This window comes from Haliaeetus albicilla, chromosome 17 (assembly GCF_947461875.1).
Source record: "Haliaeetus albicilla chromosome 17, bHalAlb1.1, whole genome shotgun sequence".
Taxonomy (NCBI): domain Eukaryota; kingdom Metazoa; phylum Chordata; class Aves; order Accipitriformes; family Accipitridae; genus Haliaeetus; species Haliaeetus albicilla.
In genome coordinates this window covers 22,543,382-22,565,672 of record NC_091499.1, presented here as the reverse complement: position 1 = coordinate 22,565,672, position 22,291 = coordinate 22,543,382, and the positions used below count along the sequence as shown (strand labels likewise).

The 22,291-nt window shown below is 38.7% G+C and overlaps 1 protein-coding gene across 1 annotated transcript in view; it reads left to right on the top strand.

Moving 5' to 3' along the window:
- NT5DC1 (5'-nucleotidase domain containing 1) overlaps positions 1-22,291 on the top strand; it is a 149,098-nt gene that overhangs the window by 84,937 nt on the left and 41,870 nt on the right. The window contains exons 7-8 of the mRNA XM_069805037.1: positions 13,648-13,822; positions 18,869-18,966. Of these exons, the coding sequence (XP_069661138.1) occupies positions 13,648-13,822; positions 18,869-18,966 (273 nt within the window). The remainder of the gene's footprint in view (positions 1-13,647; positions 13,823-18,868; positions 18,967-22,291) is intronic.

The following is a 22,291-nucleotide window of genomic DNA, read 5'->3' as shown; positions in this document are numbered from 1 at the left end:
AGTACATCTTACACTTACATATGTAATATGTGCACATAAAGATTTTGTTTTATAGCAGCCTTTACCAATGAATACAGATACAGCCAATTTCCTGAAAGATCTGCATATAAGTATATCTGGTATAGTGTTATCAGACAGAGTTATGTCTTTGATACTCATGTGGTTTCTGATGCCTGACAATTTCCATTTAAAAAGGAAAAAGAAAACCTTATTTCTACTTCTTTTTGCTTGAGTCCTTATACAGCAGGGAAGTTCCTTTTAAAAAGCAATTTTGACATAGCTACTATTGCTAATATATTTTAAGATTGATCCTGATAGGAGCATTTTAATGATAAAATAGAGAGTTCTACTTTGTGTCCTATATCATATAAATAGTCTGAGACCAGCATTAATTATAGATACATTTTCCAAACTCAGTTCATATCTTCTAGTAGAAAGGAGGTAATAAAAGAAGGCCCATATAGCACAATATTAACAGAAGAATCTGACATTAATGTTTAGATGTCAGTCCAAAAAATAAGTGAACGAGGATTAAAATGTTAAGTCTCATTGCAGAATGCATAGAGCTATATGCAAACATGCGGTATATGTCATTGCCTTTGACATGAATGGTAATTTAAAGCCTAAAGCGGAAGCGGGACTCCTTACATGTCTGTTTTCTTGGGACTTAATAACCAGTCCTGCAGACTGGAAAACAAAAGAGCTGTTTGTGTGGCATCTGGTTTCTCCATAAATATTCGGGGAAGAGTTTTGTTGCTCTGTGGAAGCTGCCTCTACAAAGATTTTAAAGGTACCATACTTACAAATACAAATTGTTCATGCAGTATTTACTTTCATAAATACTCTGTCCTGTTTGGCTTAGCCCCATGTAAGTGGGATTTGAGTGGCAGGACTTGCTTCCTTGCAGCCTAATGAGGGTTTGAATGGTAACCAGGCTCTTGCCTTCTGTTTTTTCTCATCAAAGAAGTGTTTAGTTAAGGGTGTAGTAGCCGGGGAAGAGAATTGGAGCGGGGCTGTCGGTGGTGGAGTGGAGGTCCACAGAAACCCTCCTGCGCCACAGCCCACCCACCCAGGAGAGCAGCGGGAGGATGCCCAGGAGTGCCCACCGCTGTAACGAGTGGTGTGGGTTCCCAGCCACCCCCTGCCAGGCTGCCAGCCACTGCACAGTAGGGCAGGGGCTCAGCCGCATCCTCTGGCCTCTGCTGTTATCCCTGCGGTTTGGGGTGCTGTGATAGTGGCATTGTTCCTGGCTTCTGCCCCAGGATGTCAGTGAGGCAGAGGCTCCTTCTCAGCGGCAGAAATGAGCCCTGAGCTTTACAGCACTGTCACCATGTAGAGGAGAGTCCTGAGATCAACCAGCTGTTGCTTTCTGATCAGGGGACATCATGCATTTCTTAGTAGTTTTATAGCTCTTCAATTAATATAGGTATTTTCAAAATATGTACCTTAGTCCACATCCTTTGTAATTGGTGGTTTTTATGTAAGCAGGTTTGGATTGTTAGCTAGCAAGAGAGAGAATCATTTCCAACAGTAAAATGGATGTATTGTATACTGTTGTAGTTGATGAACTGCAAGCAGATGAGTTACAGAGGAATAAAGAAATGGGTTTTTTCAAATATTATGCTCAATAAAAAGGTATTATATGACTTCAGTAGACCTGAGAGATTGAGCCCTGTAAAGCTTGCATCAACAGAGACAGCAACAGCATTTCAACAGTGCTGTAAGAGATACTCTGTTGTCATGTAAATATATTCATCGAGTGTATAAATTGCCTTAAATTTCCAGAATTTCCTGCTAGTAGCTGCAGACATCCTTAAGAAAAAATGGCCTCAGAAAGCCAAGAGTGCTCACCTGACAGAGCCTATAGATGACCTGAAATGGCAAAGTGGTCTGTCCAAATACATACAATCTATCTGGAGTATGTTACCATCCCCTTGCTGCGAGGGGTCTCTTTTAAAGCCAGAGCACACCAGGTCGTGTACCCAAATGTATCTTCAAAAAAGTTTCGACTCGACTGTCCTAATTGTAGATGTAGCTGCTGTAGCTGCTTTAACATCCAAGTTTCTTCAAGCTTGTATGCTAGGTTGCTATCAACTTGGAATGCCCGTGCTCACATCTCTGCAGCTCCTTCATAGAAACAAAATCTGACAAAAAGTTGAGATTTTTTTTTACAAGAAAATGGCAGTGGAACCAGCCATGAGAGTACACGATCTCCCATTAACAGTTAATTTCTGATCAGAATGAGAAAAAAGGAGAGATCAAGCATAGCAGGTATCCTTAATCAGACATTTATGTGGCATGTAAGAGGGCCTGTGTTCATGTCATTCCTTTTCTGCCAGATTTAGGTTAGAATTTTGGACTAACTGAGACTTCCAAAGGATGAGCTTGGATTACAGAGCCAGAGACTAATTCCAGGTTTGATGATTAGGACACCCACACGCAGAGAGGTATTGTAAAGTTTGGGTCCCTGTTGCCAGATGAAGTGGAGAGGGTCAGATAAGTGAGATTAAATCACAAAAACAAAATCACGTCAGCACCAGGATTCAGCATACTGGAACCATGTTCCAGCAAGGCAGAAACAGTACTTCTGCCTGGCTTGCAAAATGGACTTGTGCGCAGTAAGCGAGTGCCAGTCCATGTGCACGTGTGTTTCTCCCTTCTTTCTTTTTTTTTTTTTAAGGGCTTTTGTTTAATCCTGATGCAGGACAGGGGAAAATATGGAATCCCAGAGAAATTTGTGAGCTAAAAATAATTGCATCTTGCACAATTCTGCTTACAGACACCCTTTTTCCTCCTCATGCTCACTCCTGGAATTAATCTGGGCTAGCCACTCTTCATTTGGGATCTATTTTACATTAAGTGATATTTACAAGTTTACTTTTCATCTGTTTGCCCTTATTTGGATAATGTTAAAACAGATGAAGAATCAAACCAGGAGAGAAAAGAATGCAGAATCAAAAATAGAGCACTTGGAAGATTTTTCTTCATAACTTTTAAATAGATTTCCCTGGGCTATAAACTCCAAAAATCTTGCAGACAGACTGACGACCTTTCCAACAGAGCTTTAGGTATAATTTTAAATATTTTCTTCTTTTCCATTCTCCATAAGAGAGTGATGAACTCAACAGACAGGCTTTGCGCAAAATTAGTTAATTTAGTTTTGCAGTTTTTTAAACATTCTTAATGGAGACTGTACATCTTGTTAAATTTCCAGAAAGCAGCTTTTTTTTCTTTGTTCTCAAGCTGATAGCACTACAATAGAATAAACAGGTCTTTGTGCTCAAAAGAACAACATTAGAAATTGAATGTTCCTCTCTCAGCGTTCCTATGGCAGGTTAGCTGGTACAAGTGGGAGAGGGATGGTCTGCAATGAAAGTAGCATGAAGTCAGCAGGCTGTGTCTCCTTTTTTGTTTTGACGAAGTTGTCAGACCTCTAGGTTGTGTATTGTTCGGATTGGCAAAAACCGTGTTATTAATAGCAAGAAGTCGAAAGCTGTGCTGCGGCTCCTTGCTGAATTCATTCTTTTACTGCCTACAAGGAAATTTTCTTTCTGACGTGATCACAGGCATCATTATCCATAGGTGAGGTAGATAAATGAACACTAGCATCACTCCTTAAAGCAATGGGCGCGGATGGGGGATTTCCCAAGGCCCTCCTGCCTCCATGGAGGCCAATAAACAGAGAAAAGGGGGGGTGGAGGGGGGGGTCGGTCCCTGCTCGCTAGATGGCACCACCCGCACGTTGTACCGGGGAGAGGATGCGTTCCCAGCCGGGGAAGTTGCTCTCCATCTTTCCGGTACCGTATGGCTGAATTATTGATATGGCAAACAACTATGCGTACAGGTAGGTTTTGTTTCCTCCAGCTGTGCTGGCTTCTTAGAGGCAGATGAATGCCTTTACACGACATCTCGCTGCGGTGTCCAAATGGAACCTGACTCTCTTCTCAGCATTTAAACTCTTTGGGTCTTATCCCGATGGCCCTTCTTGGTACGTCTTCCTATTAATGTTTCTTTAATACCTGGAGGCTGGGAATACACTGCTGCAGTCTCATCCAGGAACTGGTTTATGAAGCTCCATAGGCCAGAACCATGAAAAGTACTTGGTATATATGTGATTTGAAAGCTATATTAACAGGATAGCTAGTGTGAGATCCCCGGCAAGAGTAAGATTTTCATTATATGTAGTAAGATATGATGATAAGCTTAACAGAAGGTGTTACATCACCTACAGTGGAAGTAGTTATTATTGAAGACTACTTCTAAGTTAGAAAAATCATGAGATCGCAGAAAGCACACAACGCATAACTTGAATTTTCTAGACATATAAGTTAATCATAAAGATGAAAAGTGAATAACCTGTTACAAATCTCCCTTATTGTCACATTCTTCTGTTGTCTTATTTTCTGATATGTTTTTCTGATACAATTTAAAATGCCTCATTTTACGCATAGTTCTTTCCCCTACTCCATTCGTGTGGTGTTTATTGCTTGCAGTTTCCCGTTGTCCATCAGGTTGTTGTTGAAGTGTGGATGTGCCATCTGTACAGGAATGTTAAGTAGCAAGCAAAACTGGAGTCTACATACAGCTCTTGGTCCGTCTGTACCCATCTGGAAAGTTTGCAACTGTAGACCCAGAGGTTGGAATTAACAACATTTGTTATTCTCAGTGCGCAGTTCCTGTAACAAATGCGTCAAAGTAGCTGGTGCATTCAAAGCTTCAAAAAGAGTTTCAGTTCCTCTCCAGAGCTATTTTAATTTGAGATCTACAGAAAAGGGGATTACCTGTAATCTCTTCTTGGTGGAGCAGTACAGATGAGTACGACTTTTAGTTTATCAGCAACCTGTAGTCTGGGTGTCATTATAAAATATCTGTGGACTGTATTTCCTCATTATGCATTTCATTTCTGCACCAAACATAACAGCATGTTTCATGCAAGCCAATGGACTCAATTAAGCCTCATCAGATGTATAAATAAAAATGTACTCCAATATTTGACTTCCTTTCAAATTAGGTGCCAGCATTTCTTTTAGACCACAGCAGCATTCTGAACAGATCCCACTTCCCACCTTCTTAGCTATATTCAGTTCAACAAAACAATTTCCTCCATCATAAATTGTTTTGCAGTTTTTTTATGATGTGTTTTCCAGGGGATGTATTTTAGCGGTGTGTGAGTTGACCCCAGGTATTGTTTAACAGGCATTTGAGTATGCAAAGTTTGTTGGGAAAAGAAGGTGCTCAGTGCAAATAGTTATAATGTATATAGAATAATCACAAATATACTTCGATGGCAAAGAGCAAGCTTTTATGACCAATGAATGTGTAAGGGTCAGTAGCTTCAGCAATCTGAGTACAGGTGAAGATGGAGATTTCCAGAAAATTTATTGTCTCCCCATAAATATTAACACCATGGCAATACTTATATAACAAATGATCCATGTAAATCTTTAACAGGAGGAAAAAACGTGGATTTTGTTGCTTTGAGTAATCACTATATCACCTTTCTGTCTTTTACTTGCAAGCATAGGTAAGCGTGTTGCATGAATCCTATAAGAAGATATTCTTGACCATGGAACAAAACAGATTTTTCCACCTGTGGAATATTCACTCTAAATGTTCACACATTGCAGTAGGGATTATGAAGTTCTGAAGAATCAGACTGATTTAACTGAGTATGTTTTCCCAACAAATGGTAGTTACCTCTGCATGGGTTTAGTGCTCAGCCCGTGGGTTGCGAAAATGTCATCAGAAATTAATTGATCTCATACAGTTTGATAAATCTGGTCTGTTACACTGCAAACTAGCACGGTAATGTAAAGCAAGGACGTGAATTATTTTGAGAAAGAATTAATTTCCTCTAAAATGTAGCAATAGATCCTGTCCTACCTTCAAAGTACATCCTTTTTGCTTTGTAGTGTACTGTGGGAACATTGCTGTGTGTTGATGTAAATTTTAACATAAAACCAGAAGGAAAAGAAAAAACAAGGAAAGAAAGAAATGCTGTTTCCAAGTTTTGCATATACAAAACTATGGAAGGTCATTCAAACTACCCTCATCTAGACACCTTTCTAACAAATGTCATGTGTTAGCAGTCCTCATGAAGTCAGGCTGCAAACTTTGCCACGTACCATGTGCTTCTCATTTTTTTTGTGTTGTTACCCTTTACTAAAGGAAGGGATCTGCAAGCATGGTTTGAGACAGGGCAAGGACTGCAGAGTGGGGCTAACTCTGGCAGTGGGAGAGGTTGTACCAGCAAGGTAGAAGTGGTCTGGGCTGGTCTCAGCCATTTGGGAACACTAATAAGAACAAATAACATTAAAATAGCCTGGCTTTCTCTTCCAGTGTCCGTGGACCTCAACAAGAAGCAAGAATAACTCTACATGCAAAAAAACACGCAAGCATCTGACTGTGGCATTGCCCTCCTGGGAGCCTTGGCCGTTCTGCAGCCAGGACACTGCAGTGGGAGATGAGGCAGGACTGAGAAGCAAGAGGGTGAAGATTAGGGACAGACTGAATGGGGTCGTTCTTTCAGATGGGGGTGGGGGGAGTGTCAGGAAATGGTAGTTTTTAAGCTTGCTTAAAAGCCTTTTGGGAAAAAGTAGTTAACAAGTTAGGTTTTCAAGAAAAGATGCAGCCTCACCTTGAAGCTGACTCAGCCCTGAAACCTGCAGCCTTGAGGTTCTGGGCTGGCCATCGTAGCTATTCGGTCCACTGTGAAACACAGATAGCGGGGTGGCTGGGTGATGTTCAGCTAAGAGGTGGCAGAGCAGCAATAGCCTCTAATTTTGAAATTATAACTTCCTTTTAAATACAGCTAAAGGTCCTGTGCTGTTCCTGACAGCCTTTGGCATGGGAATCTCACCTCGGAAATGCGAGGGTGGGAGGGCGCGTGGTGGTTCCTGTCTCGTTATATCAGACCAGAAGAAACAACAGCCACTCTTGGCTTCCTTAGAAGAATCTCTAGTCGTTCAGCCGCCTTTTAGTTTGAGACCTATCTTTAGCTACCAAATCATTTTAATTTTTTGCAGTAAGCTTCTCATAGGCCACAGGAATAGAAAACAAGTAGAAAAGGAAGTGACCCATGAAATATTTGCAGAGGTGATGTTTTGTGTGTGTTCTGCTAAGTGTTTCGTTCAGTATATTAAATATTTATATAGCCCTGCAGTCACTATTAATCTAAGGAGTCATGTTTTCCCTAGCCCACCACGGATCCTTACCTTATGGTCACTCCCTTGAAATTAATCAAGGTGAACATAGAGTTGTCATCACTGGTAAATAGTTTATTATTTTAGAAAATACCATCTATTTCTGCCTGACCAGAGCTGGACATTGCTAAAAATATTGAGAAGGTTAATGTTACATGAGCTGTAAACATTTTCTTTAACAGATACACACGCAAAAGACAAAAATGTTCCTGTATTTCCATTGGTAATATGTGATTTGTTCAAAACTGAAGTGCCACATGCAGAGTGTTTACTTTGTGATAGTAAAAATCCTTACTTTTCTGAGAATATAGGAGGAAAAGTTTCCTCTTTAATTTGATCTGACATACTAATACATGTTCCCTATCCATGGGTATGCATTATTAATAGAATACAACTTATCCTTAATACTGGTCTATTTTTTCATTATTCTTCATATTTTCTAGCTCCTCTCCTGTCTGATTTCTGTCATTTCTTCCATTTTCTTTCCCATTCTGTTCTACTTGAACATACAAGAGTAGCTTGAAAGATACTCTGCTTTGTAAGCAGCCTTATATATATATATATTATATATCTGAGCATACAAGCTAATTCTTAGCTACGACAAGCAGAGGTTCATCATGCTGCCAAGTTCGGCCTCATGATGGGCAGCGACTCACTGAGGTGTCATTCTGAATTCCTGGTCTCCACTGGCCAACCCACCCATACTCCTTTTTTTTCCTTCTTTCCTCCCACAAATGCTGCTTCTCTCTTTTTTTTTTCAGGTGAGAACGAGAGATTTGGTACCATAATACTAACATCTCCTTTGTCTCCAGACTCAGTATCCTCTTTTCATGTCTGCTCCTAGTTAACTAAGAGGTGTAAATAGCTAGTATTCTTCCTGCCTGAACTAGATCAGGATCCTTAACCCTTTGGTCTGTTAAGAAACTGCACAGTAAGGAGTTGAGACAATTGCAGAAAACATAAAAATAGAGAATACTTTACATCCATCACACTTCTTTATTTGCTCTATTGACATTTGCCTCTTCCTAACTTCCTATCTTCCTGGACTCTCATCCTTTTATTCTGTTTATAAACAACTTTATCTCCTGGAAGAAGGAGAGGGATGATTTATCTCTTCCTGCTGCTCCCTGTTCCTGATATCTGCCTGAAGCCAGGCCTCCAGAATGTAACCATATTTTGCCCAGTCATCCCTGCTTAATGCTTCACTCTCCTTTCTTATCTTGCTTTATGTTAACATTTCCTTCCTTCTGTCTCTCATTTTGCTTCTGCTGCTCCTACTAGAATACACACTTGAGCTTAAATGAAAGGAAGTGAAAGACAACTTGTCTAATGTAATTTTAACCATCACCCCCCTTTCTCCTCTACTTGCTTTCATGAAATGAAACTTAAATTCTTTTGCAAAATCTTCTGTAATGAAAGTATTTTTCTTGTGTTTCTGTTGAACACACATGTTAGTTGTTGGATATGTTTATTTAGACAAGAGAAGACGACAAAAACAATGGTCAAAGAAGTGTCTCTTCACTCTAAAAACCCAAAGTGCTGTAAGACTACAGCGGAAAGCAGTATACAATGAATGTAAGTTGTCTGCATCATTGTTGGTAGTAACACCTTATTTCAGCTCTACTCTGTTCATCAAATTAAGAACTGTTACCTACAAGCCTGCATTCAGACAAAAATTAGGGAGGAGGTGTAAGTTCTTACTCACGTCAGAGCTGCAGAGAATCTGGCTATGGGCATTAATAGCTAAGCTATCAAATTGCCTTTCCATTTAAAAGAGAGAAAAGTCACATTCCCAAATACTACTTTCATTGTAAGAGATCGTTAGTTGTTAAAGCCACTAAATACAAGCTACAAATTGGCAGCTGAAAGTTTATTTTTCTTTGCTGAATTCTAGGGATTTTTTTAGCCTCATACCTCTCTGCTTAGCTAAATCGTATAAATAGCGGATAAATTCTTTCTAATTTAATCAAGTAGGTGCCCCTTAGAAGCAGTGACAATACTAAAAAATACACTGTGTTCCTGTGTTTTAGTTCTGGACTGAAACCTTGCCAGAAACATGCCTCTTGAACATTTGCCTTTTTTATAATCCAAGTAATAGTTAAGGGATGAAAACTGCGGTGTCCTGGTAGTGGGGATTTACAGACATTGAGTCCAAAGGAGTCCAGAGCCAGTGGGGTGTAAAGTGACCTTGCCAAAGAGAAGTGGTGTAATAAAGAGCACAAGAGAAATCCACAATTATTTTTTCCCCAAATAGAGGTATTGTATTAGCACATCAAACTGCATACTTCAATAAAGTAATTTCGCAACTGTAGTAGAGGAGGGCGGTTGGAATAAAGACTGGATTATTGTCTGTGCTGGATGACATCTGCCAGTCATTGCAAGCATTGTACAGGCTCTTTCTGAGTTTGGTCTGGGGGTTCTGCATTTCCAGCTATACATAATTCCCATCACACTTGCTATCACAGCCGTACTACAAGCAATTAAACTGTAAGGCAAGACGATGCAAAGAACATCTTGATCAAATTACAATGTCAGATGAGACAAGAAAAAACAAACCCCAAACTGGACACTAAGGCAACCTCTGATAATATACACAGAGGAAATTATATTGCTTTCAAAATACAACAGGACGTAGATCTGATAAGAGGTTCTGGCAGGACTTTAATATGCGGCAGTTCTAGACAACTCATTTTAATTGCTTATATTTCTGTCTTCTGCTTAAAAAGGAAATGTGTTTTTCTGGAAGGGTACTTAATGGACTGCAAAGGCAATCATTTTTGAAAGTATTTGGAAGATGATTAGAAATCCCTACAGAGGCTAGTTGCTAATTTGCTATCCCACACTATATTTCAGAGATTTCAGATAAACTCCAAGTTGTTTAGTAACAAGAATGGAAACTGAAAAACTGCATTCGCTCCATGGCAACATACATGTAATAAATTACAATGTTGTGCATAAAATGCTTAGACATTTGCTTTCCTGCTCCACATCATTGGATTAAGTTTTCTCGTACAGTCACAGGGGTAAATATGTTGATTGTTATGTTGATTGTCACGGTCTTCTTGTTTCCATTTTTTTGATGATATGCTTTCTTGTATTTTGAGAAAGTGTTCACACTGCCAAAGAGCCAGAGGTTTCTAGTGTAGGCTTTGGCATGCATACAGATAACTGGCACCAATAACGAGATACATTTGAGGTGAAAGTTGGGACATTTGTTTTGTTATTGTTGTTTTGCTTTCACTGATTTGTGGGTACACGTTAATACATGTCAATATACATATAGGCGCATGCTAAGTGATATTCATAAAACAGGGAGATAAGAATGTAGAGATTTTATTTTAGGCAGTGTACACATAGCAAACTGTCAGTTGTAGATATGGTGGTGACCACAAGTCCCCCATTTTGATACAGTGAATTTGTGGACCAACAAAGCATCTCTAAAGCGTGCTGATAGTTCCATTTTTAAGAGTATTTTGAAACTTGGATGGTCCATAAGCATTATCGGGAGAGTACTGCAGGCTAGAGACATTTCTTACCTCTCAAGAATGGTGTTTATCTGAAGAATTACTTTTTTGTTTTTCAAGAACAGAGCTCTATGACAGTTGCATAAAATCACTCTTATTACCATTAACACACTTTCTCCTTTCTTCTGTTGGCTCTGGTAAAATTAGTTCTTTTCTGATTTTTCACTGACTCTTTGGTCAATAGAGTTTTCTTACTATTTTTATGGTTTTCCTGCTTTAGAAAAACAGAGTGCAGCATATGGCATAGTGGTAATATATACCCTGGGAAAAAATGCTTCATTTCTCGCTGTCAAATCATTCCATTTGTTTGTGAAGGCTTGACATGATGCTATTTCTCCATCACATGTTAATACTTCCACAACTCTTTTTGCTCAAGGTGCCTATGGCTCTGCTGTCCTCCTCAAAACTGGCTATTGGCCTGGGATAACGAGCGAGGTTTTCAGCTTTTATTTTATTTGGCTTTCAATAAAATCTTGCAAGCTTTGGTGGTTAAACTCCTTTACAGGTATGAGTATATATTCAACCAAATTGTCTTCACCAGATGCAATAGCCTGTTAGGAATTAAGTTAAACTCTACTTTCCCAGGCCATGTTGGCCTAATTAGAGTAGAGTATGCTTTAATGAGGGTTCTTCTAAGGTATCTCTGCCTGATATGGCAAACAGCCCAGAGGCAACCTTCAGATCCCAGTGTCAAGAATTGATTCATTGCTTGTCTGCAATTAACAGTTGGGCTTCAGGGTCTGGATAGAAAACTAGAATAAGACTCTCTTTCAGTTCATATGTTGAATCCAGAGTTGTTGGCCTTTTCCAATACAGATGTAACTCAAAGGCCAAATATCATACATTTATCACATAGCAGATACTGCACAGAGTATGGACAAAGAAGACAGTGTTGATTAAATTTACTGAAAGTCGTTAAATTAGTTGCACATCAAAGAATGGTCAACAGAGGGTGGGAAGCATTTGATAAGGAAAGAAAAACAAGGAGTGTCCAACAGTAAAGTTCATAGAAAATAGATCTTTTTACCTTAGGGTAAAAAGAGTGATAGATCACTGTATATATAAGTGAACTTTGCCATCTTTCTTTTAAATTATTTGAACCTGTGAGAGCTAATGCCAAGCCTGCTTTGTTTGTGTCCCCCTTCATTCTCATATAATGTTGTGTGCTTTCCAAAACAACAAAGAAGAAAAATTGTCATAACATAGCATATGAAATATAATTACTAATGATAATACTGAAAAAAATGATGCAGCTTCCGCTTCTAAAAACTATATTTCTCATCCCAAACAATATTCATGCCCCAGGAAAGAGTGGGGGGAAACACTACAGGAAACCTGCTTTCATAAATCTGCTTTGTTTAATCAAAAAAATCATTGGTCTTGGCTAGCTCTCAAGGCAAATGTCATGGCATCCCATAATGCTGGCTGCAGGAACAGGCTCATATTCCTCTGGTACATGCTGTTATACAGCCTAACCTAAATACTATGAAGAACAGGAATAGTGACCTGGTTATGAGTTGGGAGATTTTGTTTGAGAGACTTTCCTCAGATATAATACTCCACTCTGTAGCTTTAGGGAAGAAATCTGTCAAGTCACAGTACAGAATAAGACATTTTTGCCTTCTGTCTAGTTAGAGTGATAACAGCCAATTCAAAACTTCTTTTGGAAGACTTTTTTTCCTGCCATCTGTAGAAGTTTGAATGTGTAATTTATGAAATAGTGTTATGTTTAGCACCCAGCATCTTTCAGTCTTTCTTAGATACTACTGTTTCAAACATACATGTTCTCTTTCATTAAATAGCTAAAGTTCAAGTGGTTTAAATCTTATTTTTTCAAACTAGAGAATAGCATTACTCACATACCAGAAGGCTAAGTAATGTCTGGGATTTATTAAATCATTCAGCAAAGTTGACCACAGACAGTTGCATATAGAACAAATCCTGGAAGAAAAATAATCTTCTATGATGATGTTCATTATACTATAACACACACAGACTGAGAGCCAAATACTTCGTATCATTTCTGTCTCTACAATTATTATATTTCTTTTTAGACCTTTAATTAGCTTGACATTTTTGGTTATAGAGAGTTTGAGCACAGAGGAAATTTGTAGTCTTAGGAATGATAAAAAAAGGTAAGTTCAATGTTAATTTGATGTCTTAGTAAAGCAGCTATGGGTTATAACAAGGTAAATATTTATTGGTGACTTTAATGAATAGGTAACCTTTACTGCCAACTTAGTGTTATTGCACACTTCTTAAAATCTTACATTCCAAGTGTATTTGCAAAATTCTATTGCTGTTATATTCTGCAAAAAGAGCATTATTGAAGCTGGAATTGGAATTGGGGGGTTTTTTGCATCTGTTCCTAGTATTTCACATACCTGTGAGTCTTTGCCAGTTTGTTTTATCAATCTTTCATAGATAAAGTACTAGTTGTAAAAAATGCAAAAAATGGATGCTATTGATCAGACTATGCTAACCTAAAGTGTCAGAAGTAACTGAACAGATGTTCTTGGGATTTTCAGGTCCTTACCATTTTCTAAACATTAAACTCATTTTAAAATAACAAATTCAGTATCCAGAAATTGGGCAAAGGCAACAGGAAGTAATTACTTGCTGTGTAAGACTATAATCTGTAATTTATGTATTATTTACTCTTATGAGCAAAAGAGCATCGAGAAAATAACTACGGAAATTCCATAATAAAAGAGAAAAGTCATACAAACTTCTTTCTGCTACAGTGTATCCTCTTGGTTTGATTGGGTTTTGGTTTATATTGAGTTAGAACCCAGGGAAAATTTTAAACTTTGCTTCGCCTTTTTACAATTGTATTGTTTGCACATAAAAGGGTATTTTGTGTGGATTAAGTGGTTTGTGAGCAGGATTGGATAATACATAATTATGTTTTAATTTTTCAGAAGACTGTGGGACATATTTCCCAGAAGTGAAAAATCACCCAGACAAATATTTACAAACATGTCCTGAGTCTGTAAAAAAGTGGCTGAAACAACTGAAGAGTGCTGGGAAGATTCTGCTATTAATTACTAGTTCTCACAGTGACTATTGCAGGCTCCTGTGTGAACATATTCTTGGGTAAGTGCAATGTCCATTTCAAATTATATCTGCCAGACAGCAACTGGAGATAAGCCCGAGCTACAGGGAAGTTAATTTGAGTTTCTTGATGTGTTGTGAATTATTTGGATCTGAGGTTTCTGGTGGGCCTCTCCCCACTAGAGTGTTACAGGGTACTCGAGGCAAAGTAGTCCATCTGTGAGCCTGTGAGCTGTATCTGACCCACAGCTCACTTATATCTGCATCTTTTCCAGGCATCATGATGGGATTGAAGATGACAGGGAATATTTTCAGGCCAACACTCAATACATAATCTGAATCCCAATTTTATCATAAGTTTTTGCTAGACTCTCTTATTCAAGCCACTTCCTTTCTGTGCTTCTCCAGTGGTGACCGCAAGTAGTAGTAATATTTCATTTCCTTGCAGTAAATCTGCATGGAAAAGCTTACAGATACTTCTTCCCAATGGTGTTTTCCAAGAGGTGGTTGTGCATGAGAAATGTGCATTTACAGATCATAACAGAAAAGATAAAACAGGTAGTTCGTTGCACTTAGTGATTGGTTGAGATTGTAGCTGCTCATCACAACAGGTATTTTTAGCTGTAATGTTAAGAACATGACCGGTCAAGTCAAATTCAGTGAAATTCAGCAGAACCATCACTTACACCCCTAGAAACAAATTAATCAGTGATGCAAATAGCTAGGTGGGTGACACGGTGAGGCTATGTAATAAATGAATCAAAGAAACAAAGTAGGGCAATGCGAGCCGACCTTGGCTATCTGGATATGCAAGGGAACAGCAGAGTGAATACAGCGATGCAGTAAGAAAACCACGGGTAAGGTGAAAAACTGAGCTACCTTCCAAAACCAGTCCTGCCAGTATCACTTCTCTTTTGTACTTGCTGGATTAAATACTAAATGGAGCATCAGCTGTGCCAGTTCTCACTGCCTTGCATGAACATTATACTTGCTTATTTGAGGGGAAAATCTACCTCCTCACAAAATGCAATTCTCCTTATGAGTAAGATGGCTGTGATTAACTCTTTTGTGTAGTTCTGTCTAGTTGTTTGCTGACTGAAAATTTGGTATAAAACTAAATTCTTGGCCACATATAATGATTTTGGCTTTCTTTTTCCTCGGTGAATAATGTTTCAGCTGTTTAAGGCAGCTGTAGAGATCCTGCTGGAAGACAGTAAGCAATGTAGCAGAGAGGGTCAGTTGCCTTTCAACAGACAGAAAAGAGATGTTCTGCTAGAAGGATACTGGATCACCCTCTTTCCACATAAGTGTAGGATGTTCTACAGTGTTTGTTACAATCATATTTTCCAGTGACTCATGCAATGTGGCTTCCAAGACATCTTCTGGAGAACTGACTACTCCACTGTCCATTAGACGTTACTGAAGTCTTTTTTTCCTGAAAAAAATTCTAAACATTTTATTGCTTTTGTTTGTTGCATACCTCTTATATCAGACAATAATACTCTACACACCAATGCTGCTTTTTGCAGTACTGGAATATAGTCTAGGTTCACACGTATTATCTCTACCCTTAACTTTCATTTGACCAGGCTATCTGCATTTTATTCTTGACATCAACACTTATGAATTATGTCTATGTAGTCCTTCATTAATTTCTTTCCCTACTTCTTTTAGTTAATCAATATGATACTGTGAAGTTCAGAACTGTGTAGTATTACATCAAAAAAACCCAAGGATAAAGATGAACAGTGGAGATGTGTGTGAAGTTTTAGCCTCTTACTCCTGATATTATTACCTTGTAACTGTTAACTTTTTTGCACTTTATTTAAGAGTTCCTTTTTGGCTAAGAAATTATTGTCCACATAAAATCAGCGCTGGGAAATTCATGCTTAAGTGTACAATTTACCATTTCAAGAGCAAACTATCCCAGTTGTGTTCATCTGACCAAGCAGTCCTTAAATGAAAGACATTTTGGTAAGGACAGAGGAAGGCTAAGAGAAAATCTCATGTGGAAATAAAATGAGAACAGTTTCCCAGCCAGAGCACACACATATTGCTGGGATCAGTGTATAAGGCATGCAAACCTATAGAAGCAAGTGCCAGTTCATTCACACAAGTAGCAACATCATGGTGTGAGTTTTCAGGCTTACCTACCATGAGAATGCATGTCCAGTTAACTGAACGTTTAAGTGTTGGCAGGAGCACACCTAAAGATGAGTCAGTCATCACCTAGTCACTGAAGCCGAGTGTCATTTCACCTTTTCATGAATGTTAGCCATCAAAAAGCTAGGAATTTTTTGAAGCTGGTCATTTTGGTTCCCTCTGTGGTTAGTGGAGAGAAGACACTGGGCATCATCCTTGGCGATTCATTCTGTACCATAGAATTATGTCTGAAATAAGTGGGATGAATTGCCTTCTAAGAATGTGGATGTTTCTCCCTTGGCTCTGTCTGTGGTGTAGATCACTAGCTGTGAATTCAGCATACAATTTTTAGATGGCTAAAGTTATGTGAGATGCATCCTATCCTTTGTCTTAGCCATTTACTGTAACCACAGACCACTATACTAAGCACAAGCAGTAACTGGAATGGATTTTATCATGTATAATGTTACGTAGTAATGTAACACAAGGTACAGGCTCTCATAAAATCAGTAGGTTTTTACAGAAGATTTAGTATGATTCAAAAAAGACCATAGATAACACCTCTCTTCACACAAAACATAGATTTTTCTTCAACAAATCAATAAAAAGTTAACCAAATGTTGTGAAAACTGTTCTGTTTCAAATTTTTTACACAAAGTACTCACGACTGTTCCCACAAGTCTTCGTTGTGCTCCTGAAGTGTTGGCTTTATTTGGAAAGTTCAAGCTTAACTTACCCATGGAAGCATTATTTGCGCTGTATGCTAATTTGAAAAGTTTGCCTCTATCAGTACTTTTCACCTAAGGACAGAAGAGCCATGCCTGTTTGCTCAGCTTCTGAAATCTTCCACACAGAAGCTAATTTTAAAAACATACCGTTGTCATATTCGATACTGGTTCTTTTAAAAAGGTAGAGGTTTACCTATGGTCACAAGTGGAGAAAAGTAGACAAAGCTAAAATTTCGTTAGAGGAAGGAAATTTAAAGACATTCTGTGTTAAGGCTGGAATGTAATTTAGAGCACAAAATAAAAGCTTGAAGATAAGCTCATAAGGAGAGCATTCAGTTATTTGTTAAGATATCTCAGTCTCATAGGAGATTGTAGATTATTTGAAAATTACACAGTTAGCTAGTTTAGTTCCAGTAAACTTCCTCTACTGTTGATAGCATTTTAGTGCCTGTACCCATCCTGGGCTTGCCCTCTGTGACATCTTTATTCCATGCAAGAGTATCCATCATTTTTTGGATGCTATAGACAGTAAAATCACCTAAGCAATGAAACATTTATAATAACATAAAATATGTCATAGATGGGGAATGTTTATGTTTTCCAATAATTAAAAAAAAACACTTTTTAAGCAACATTTGTCTCATTTTATATTTTAGTAACTTCAAATCTTGTAGGTAGGCATTATTGTTGTTATTTCTTGCTCTGGTTCCCAGTTTGATGATGTAATAATCATAGAATCACAGAATGGTTTGATTTGGAAGGGACCTTAAAGATGACCTAGTTCCAACCCCCCTGCCATGGGCAGGGACACCTTCCACTAGACCAGGTTGCCCAAAGCCCCATCCAACCTGGCCTTGAACACTGCCAGGGATGGGGCAGCCACAGCCTCTGGGCAACCTGTTCCAGTGCATCGCCACCCTCACAGGGAAGAACTTCTTCCTTACATCTCATCTAAATCTACCCTCTCTCAGTGTAAAGCCATTACCCCTTGTCCTATCACTACGTGCCCTTGTAAGAAGTCCCTCCCCATCTTTCCTGTAGCCCCCTTTAGGTACTGGAAGGCTGCTATAAGGTCTCCCCGGAGCCTTCTCTTCTCCAGGCTGAACAACCCCAACCCTCTCAGCCTGTCTTCATAGGAGAGGTGCTCCAGCCCTCTCATCATCTTCGTGGCCCTCCTCTGGACTTGCTCAAATAAGTGAGGTTAGATTACTTAAAATAAAGACCCTTGCTAGAGTAGGAATAACTGGCATCTCCAGAAATAGTCCATCTCATGGTAAGACAGGTGGCATGAGTGTTCCCCAGGATTCCCTATTTTTCCTATTGGCTTTGAATGTTACTGACTTGTATACAGGTCTCTAAAAACACCTCAATATAAATATGTCCCACTTATATACCATGCTGAAACATTCAATCCCATTTAAATTAGTGGGATTTCCACAGTTCAGATATCAATCTGTATTCTTACGGACCTAATGGTCTTTGAAAAATCTGAATTTAGTGGTGGGATTCAGCTGGCAGATTAAGACTCGTACTTGGTAGGTGTTTATTTGTGAGCCACATGTCTAACCTCCCTGTAGCCAGCAGGGATTTACTCAGAGCAGCTAGTGGAGGCTGAAGGAAGAGTTCAGCTAACATAATGGCATTTCAATTTCAGGGTATGTGAAACCACCCTTTAGACTTAACTGGCTGTGTTAATTAGATCTCTGTTGACTATGGTGGCATCTTAGACCCCCATTAGGCCTGTGCGTACATACAGTATTGATACCAACAATATAAGCACCTGTGTTTAAGTGTCTTCAGTCTTCAGTTACTTCCTACCCCGTCACTTGACTTCATATATTCTGCTTTATAAGGAAAATCACTCATTTACACCTTTCTATACTTGTCTATGCATATGTTGTCACCTGAGATTAAAATATGTCATCTGTTACATGTTCTCCTGCGATTTAAAAACTCCCTGGGCCAAGGAACATCTTTTTACAAATAATAAGTGATCCTGAAGGTACAGCACTGTGGGTTATCAGCCAGCTGTCTTCTCACTTTTGGCAACCTCAGGAAGAGAAGGGCAGTAGTGACACTGAACAAGCATCGGAAAAAAAACTGACAGAAGAAATCCCTTAAATAAGTGGTTTGCTATTTTCTTAAGTCTTAAAGAGTATTTAGTGGCATCTTAAGCTAATTCATTAGTTTAATTAATTCAATTTCCTTTACTTTCTAGGAACGATTTTGAAGAGTATTTTGACATTGTGATCACAAATGCTTTGAAACCTGGTTTCTTCTCCCATACCCCAAACCAAAGACCCTTCCGAACTCTTGGTAAGTTGCAATCATGAGTACCTTCTCATCTGCTTACCTCTATCCAAAAAAAAAAAAAAAGAGAAATAAAAGTAAGAGGACTGGACAACTGGACAGCATATTTTGAAAATCTAGCACTGGGGGGAAACATGAGCTCTACACAAGAATCTTCCAGAGATATAAGTAAAAATTTCTCTTAAGACTGAGGAGCACTGAGATATTAAGAATTACAGTACTGAGGACCAGGAACAGGCAGAGCTGCGACAGTAATTAAAAATGGCATCAGGGCTCAGATATTGCATCATTAATGAAAAAGTAAGAATCCTTTTCTTTATTGTGCTGACAAGGTCATACACAGAAAATGAAATTTAGTTCTGGGAAAAAACACAGCAGAAATATTTCAAGAATTTAAAGGAAATTCAAAGAACGGTACAAATAAAATTGCAAGGCTGAAGGAAATGATTTATGGTGGAAATCTAACAGTATTAAATGTGTGTATTTTGGCTAAATAATGACAGAGTAGGTGAAAAGGAAGTGCCTGTGTACCCACTTAATTTAATTAAAACATTCTGAAACGTTTGGCAATGTTGTCCATTAGGTAATTAAGGTTGTAACAAAAGAGGTTTATAGGAGCAGTTTCATTGAACTACAAATAACAACAGTAACATGGCTGAAGACGGTTCATTTTCCATATTTTGGTAAATACCTTTATGATTAAGTGTTACCTGAAAATTAATCTTATATCCAAAATAGCATAAGTCAGCATATATTGAACTATATTTTAGCATTTTATGACAGGAAAGTCAGCTGTTCCAGCCCAAAAGAAATTTTGCCTGTGGAACTTTTACAGTAAAACTAAAATGAGCAGTGGAAATGTATATTGAAACTGCATTTTAATGTTTCACATATTTATATAGGAAAGTAAGGAAGAAATATCTTAAATGTGATTTTTAAAGGATTAGTTCAAATAGGAAACTGCCAAGTTGACAATTTGAAAAAAAATAAGCTCAGAAGGGAAACTGAAACTATTTGTATGAAAAGGGGGCGGGGTGGGGAGGGCAAAAACATAAAGGGTGAAACAGGCACAGTTCTGCAAGCATTTTATTTAGATTCATATAATGCAAATTGAAAATAAAATGTAATTCACTTTAGATTTTTTTTTAAACAATCTGATTAGCCTGACTTCCTAAGGAAATCCTGCTGTGTCCCTCTGTCAGTAATCCAGCCAGCAACTTTGGAACCTATTGGCCAGTTTCAGTAAATTTAATAGACAGCCAAAAAGCTCAAAGATATTTTGACAAGGTTTTTTTGTGCAAACAAGGGCAGAACAGAGGGAGAAGACTTGAAATTACTGTCTGCGTTGAGAAATAGCGTAGCATTAGCTTAATCACCTTATAGATTGTAAGTACCAATTTCCATGAAGCTTGTTTCTTTCTCATGTGTTCAAACAGGAACAGCATTCCCTGGAGTCCTCTTACTGAATTAACTGGTTTTCATTCATTTTATATTTTGGCATTGCAAAGAGGCTCAAGTGAGGCTTGATCAATCATTACATGAATACCTTATTAATGCAGAATAAAAAGTAGTTTCTGTTCTGGAGCCCTCACTATCTAAATAGATAAAGGACACAAAGATAACTAAAGCAATCATCAGATAAATAATTTGCTGAAACCGCTAACCTGTGAATGGATTTTTTTTATATATATGTATTTGTATTCGATTGACAGTAACTGGTTTCTTCTGAAAGACCAACCAGAACATTCAAAGCAAAGAATTATACATTTAGGACACGTTTTGAGAGACACGTTTTGAAGTAGTGAAGAGCTTGTTTAAGAGTACGTGAAGTTTAAACCATCAAAATAGGAGCAATTCTATGAGAAAATGTCTGAAATAATAATATATTTTTATAACGTATCTTTTGCTGCCCTCCCTCTGTCTTCCTCCCAATAAATGTATAGCTTCAGGGTAGGCACTGATAGTTTCAAACAGTCACCGCAGATACCAAGAAACACAGCTCATTTCTGAAACTGCATATGGTGGAGCTTCTAATACATTGGGGGGGGCAGTTTTCCAGTTTCCAGAATTTTTTTAAGGCTTTCTTTCATAGCACAACCACTGAAATTTCAGAATTTCAGTTTCTAGTTTCTGTCTTACTTTTGCCACAATAGACCAGGCAGAATAAGAGTTTAGCCCCTGTGCTTCAGACCCTCTCTTCTCTGAGACCACTGGACATAATATATCAGGGAGACAAAATTTCCTTATTTTTGCTTTGAAATAGGAAAAAAAGTAGAGGTGGACATCACAGTAAATTTTTTCTTAAATCACAAAGAGTAAACTTTTGTTAGTGTAATTTAGGGAAAAAAGATGCGGTAAGTGATACAAATCATGTTCCGTGAAGAAATTTGTTGCAGAAAATGAACTGAAGTAACTCCTTATCAATCCTACCCATTTCTCCAGGGCTGAGTTTCAGCCATGTTCTTCCACCCAACAATGGGTCCAAATTACAATAAATTCCCAATAATACCATATTCCCTTCTATTCCAAAGGAATTGTGTTATAAATGGACTTAAGGCACAAAATATGGAATGTGTTCTTAATTTCAAACACCCCAAGTGTTGCATTATGTACTGGAGCTAAATTTTAGTTACATATAACAGGATTTTTGCTGCAGATTTACTAAGGGGAAGGTTTTGAAGTTTACTAAAGAGAAGGATAAATTCTTTTCAGTGAATAATTTCAAAAAGGCGTGTGGTGGGCTGACCCTGGCTGGATGGCAGGTGCCCACCAAAGCTGCTCTATCACTCCTCTCCCCAGCTGGACAGGGGAGAGAAAATATAATGAAAGGCTTGTGGGTTGAGATAAGGACAGGGAGAGATCACTCACCAATTACTGTCATGGGCAAAACAGACTCAAGCTGGGAAAAAAAATTAATTTAATTTATTACCAATCAAATCAGAGTAGGGTAATGAGAAATAAAACCAAATCTTAAAACACCTTCCCCCCACCCCTCCCTTCTTCCCAGGCACAGCATCACTCCTGATTTTTTCTACCTCCTCCCCCTTCAGTGGAGCAGGGGGACAGGGAATGGGGGTTGCCATCAGTTCATCACACATTGTCTCTGCCACTCCTTCCTCCTGAAGGGGCAGGAGTCATCACACTCTTCCTCTGCTCCAGCGTGGGGTCCCTCCCACGGGAGACAGTCCTCCAAGAACTTCTCCAACGTGGGTCCTTCCCACGGGCTGCAGTTCTTCATGAACTGCTCCAGCGTGGGTCCCTTCCACGGGCTGCAGTCCTTCAGGCACAGACTGCTCCAGCACGGGTCCCCCACGGGGTCACAAGTCCTGCC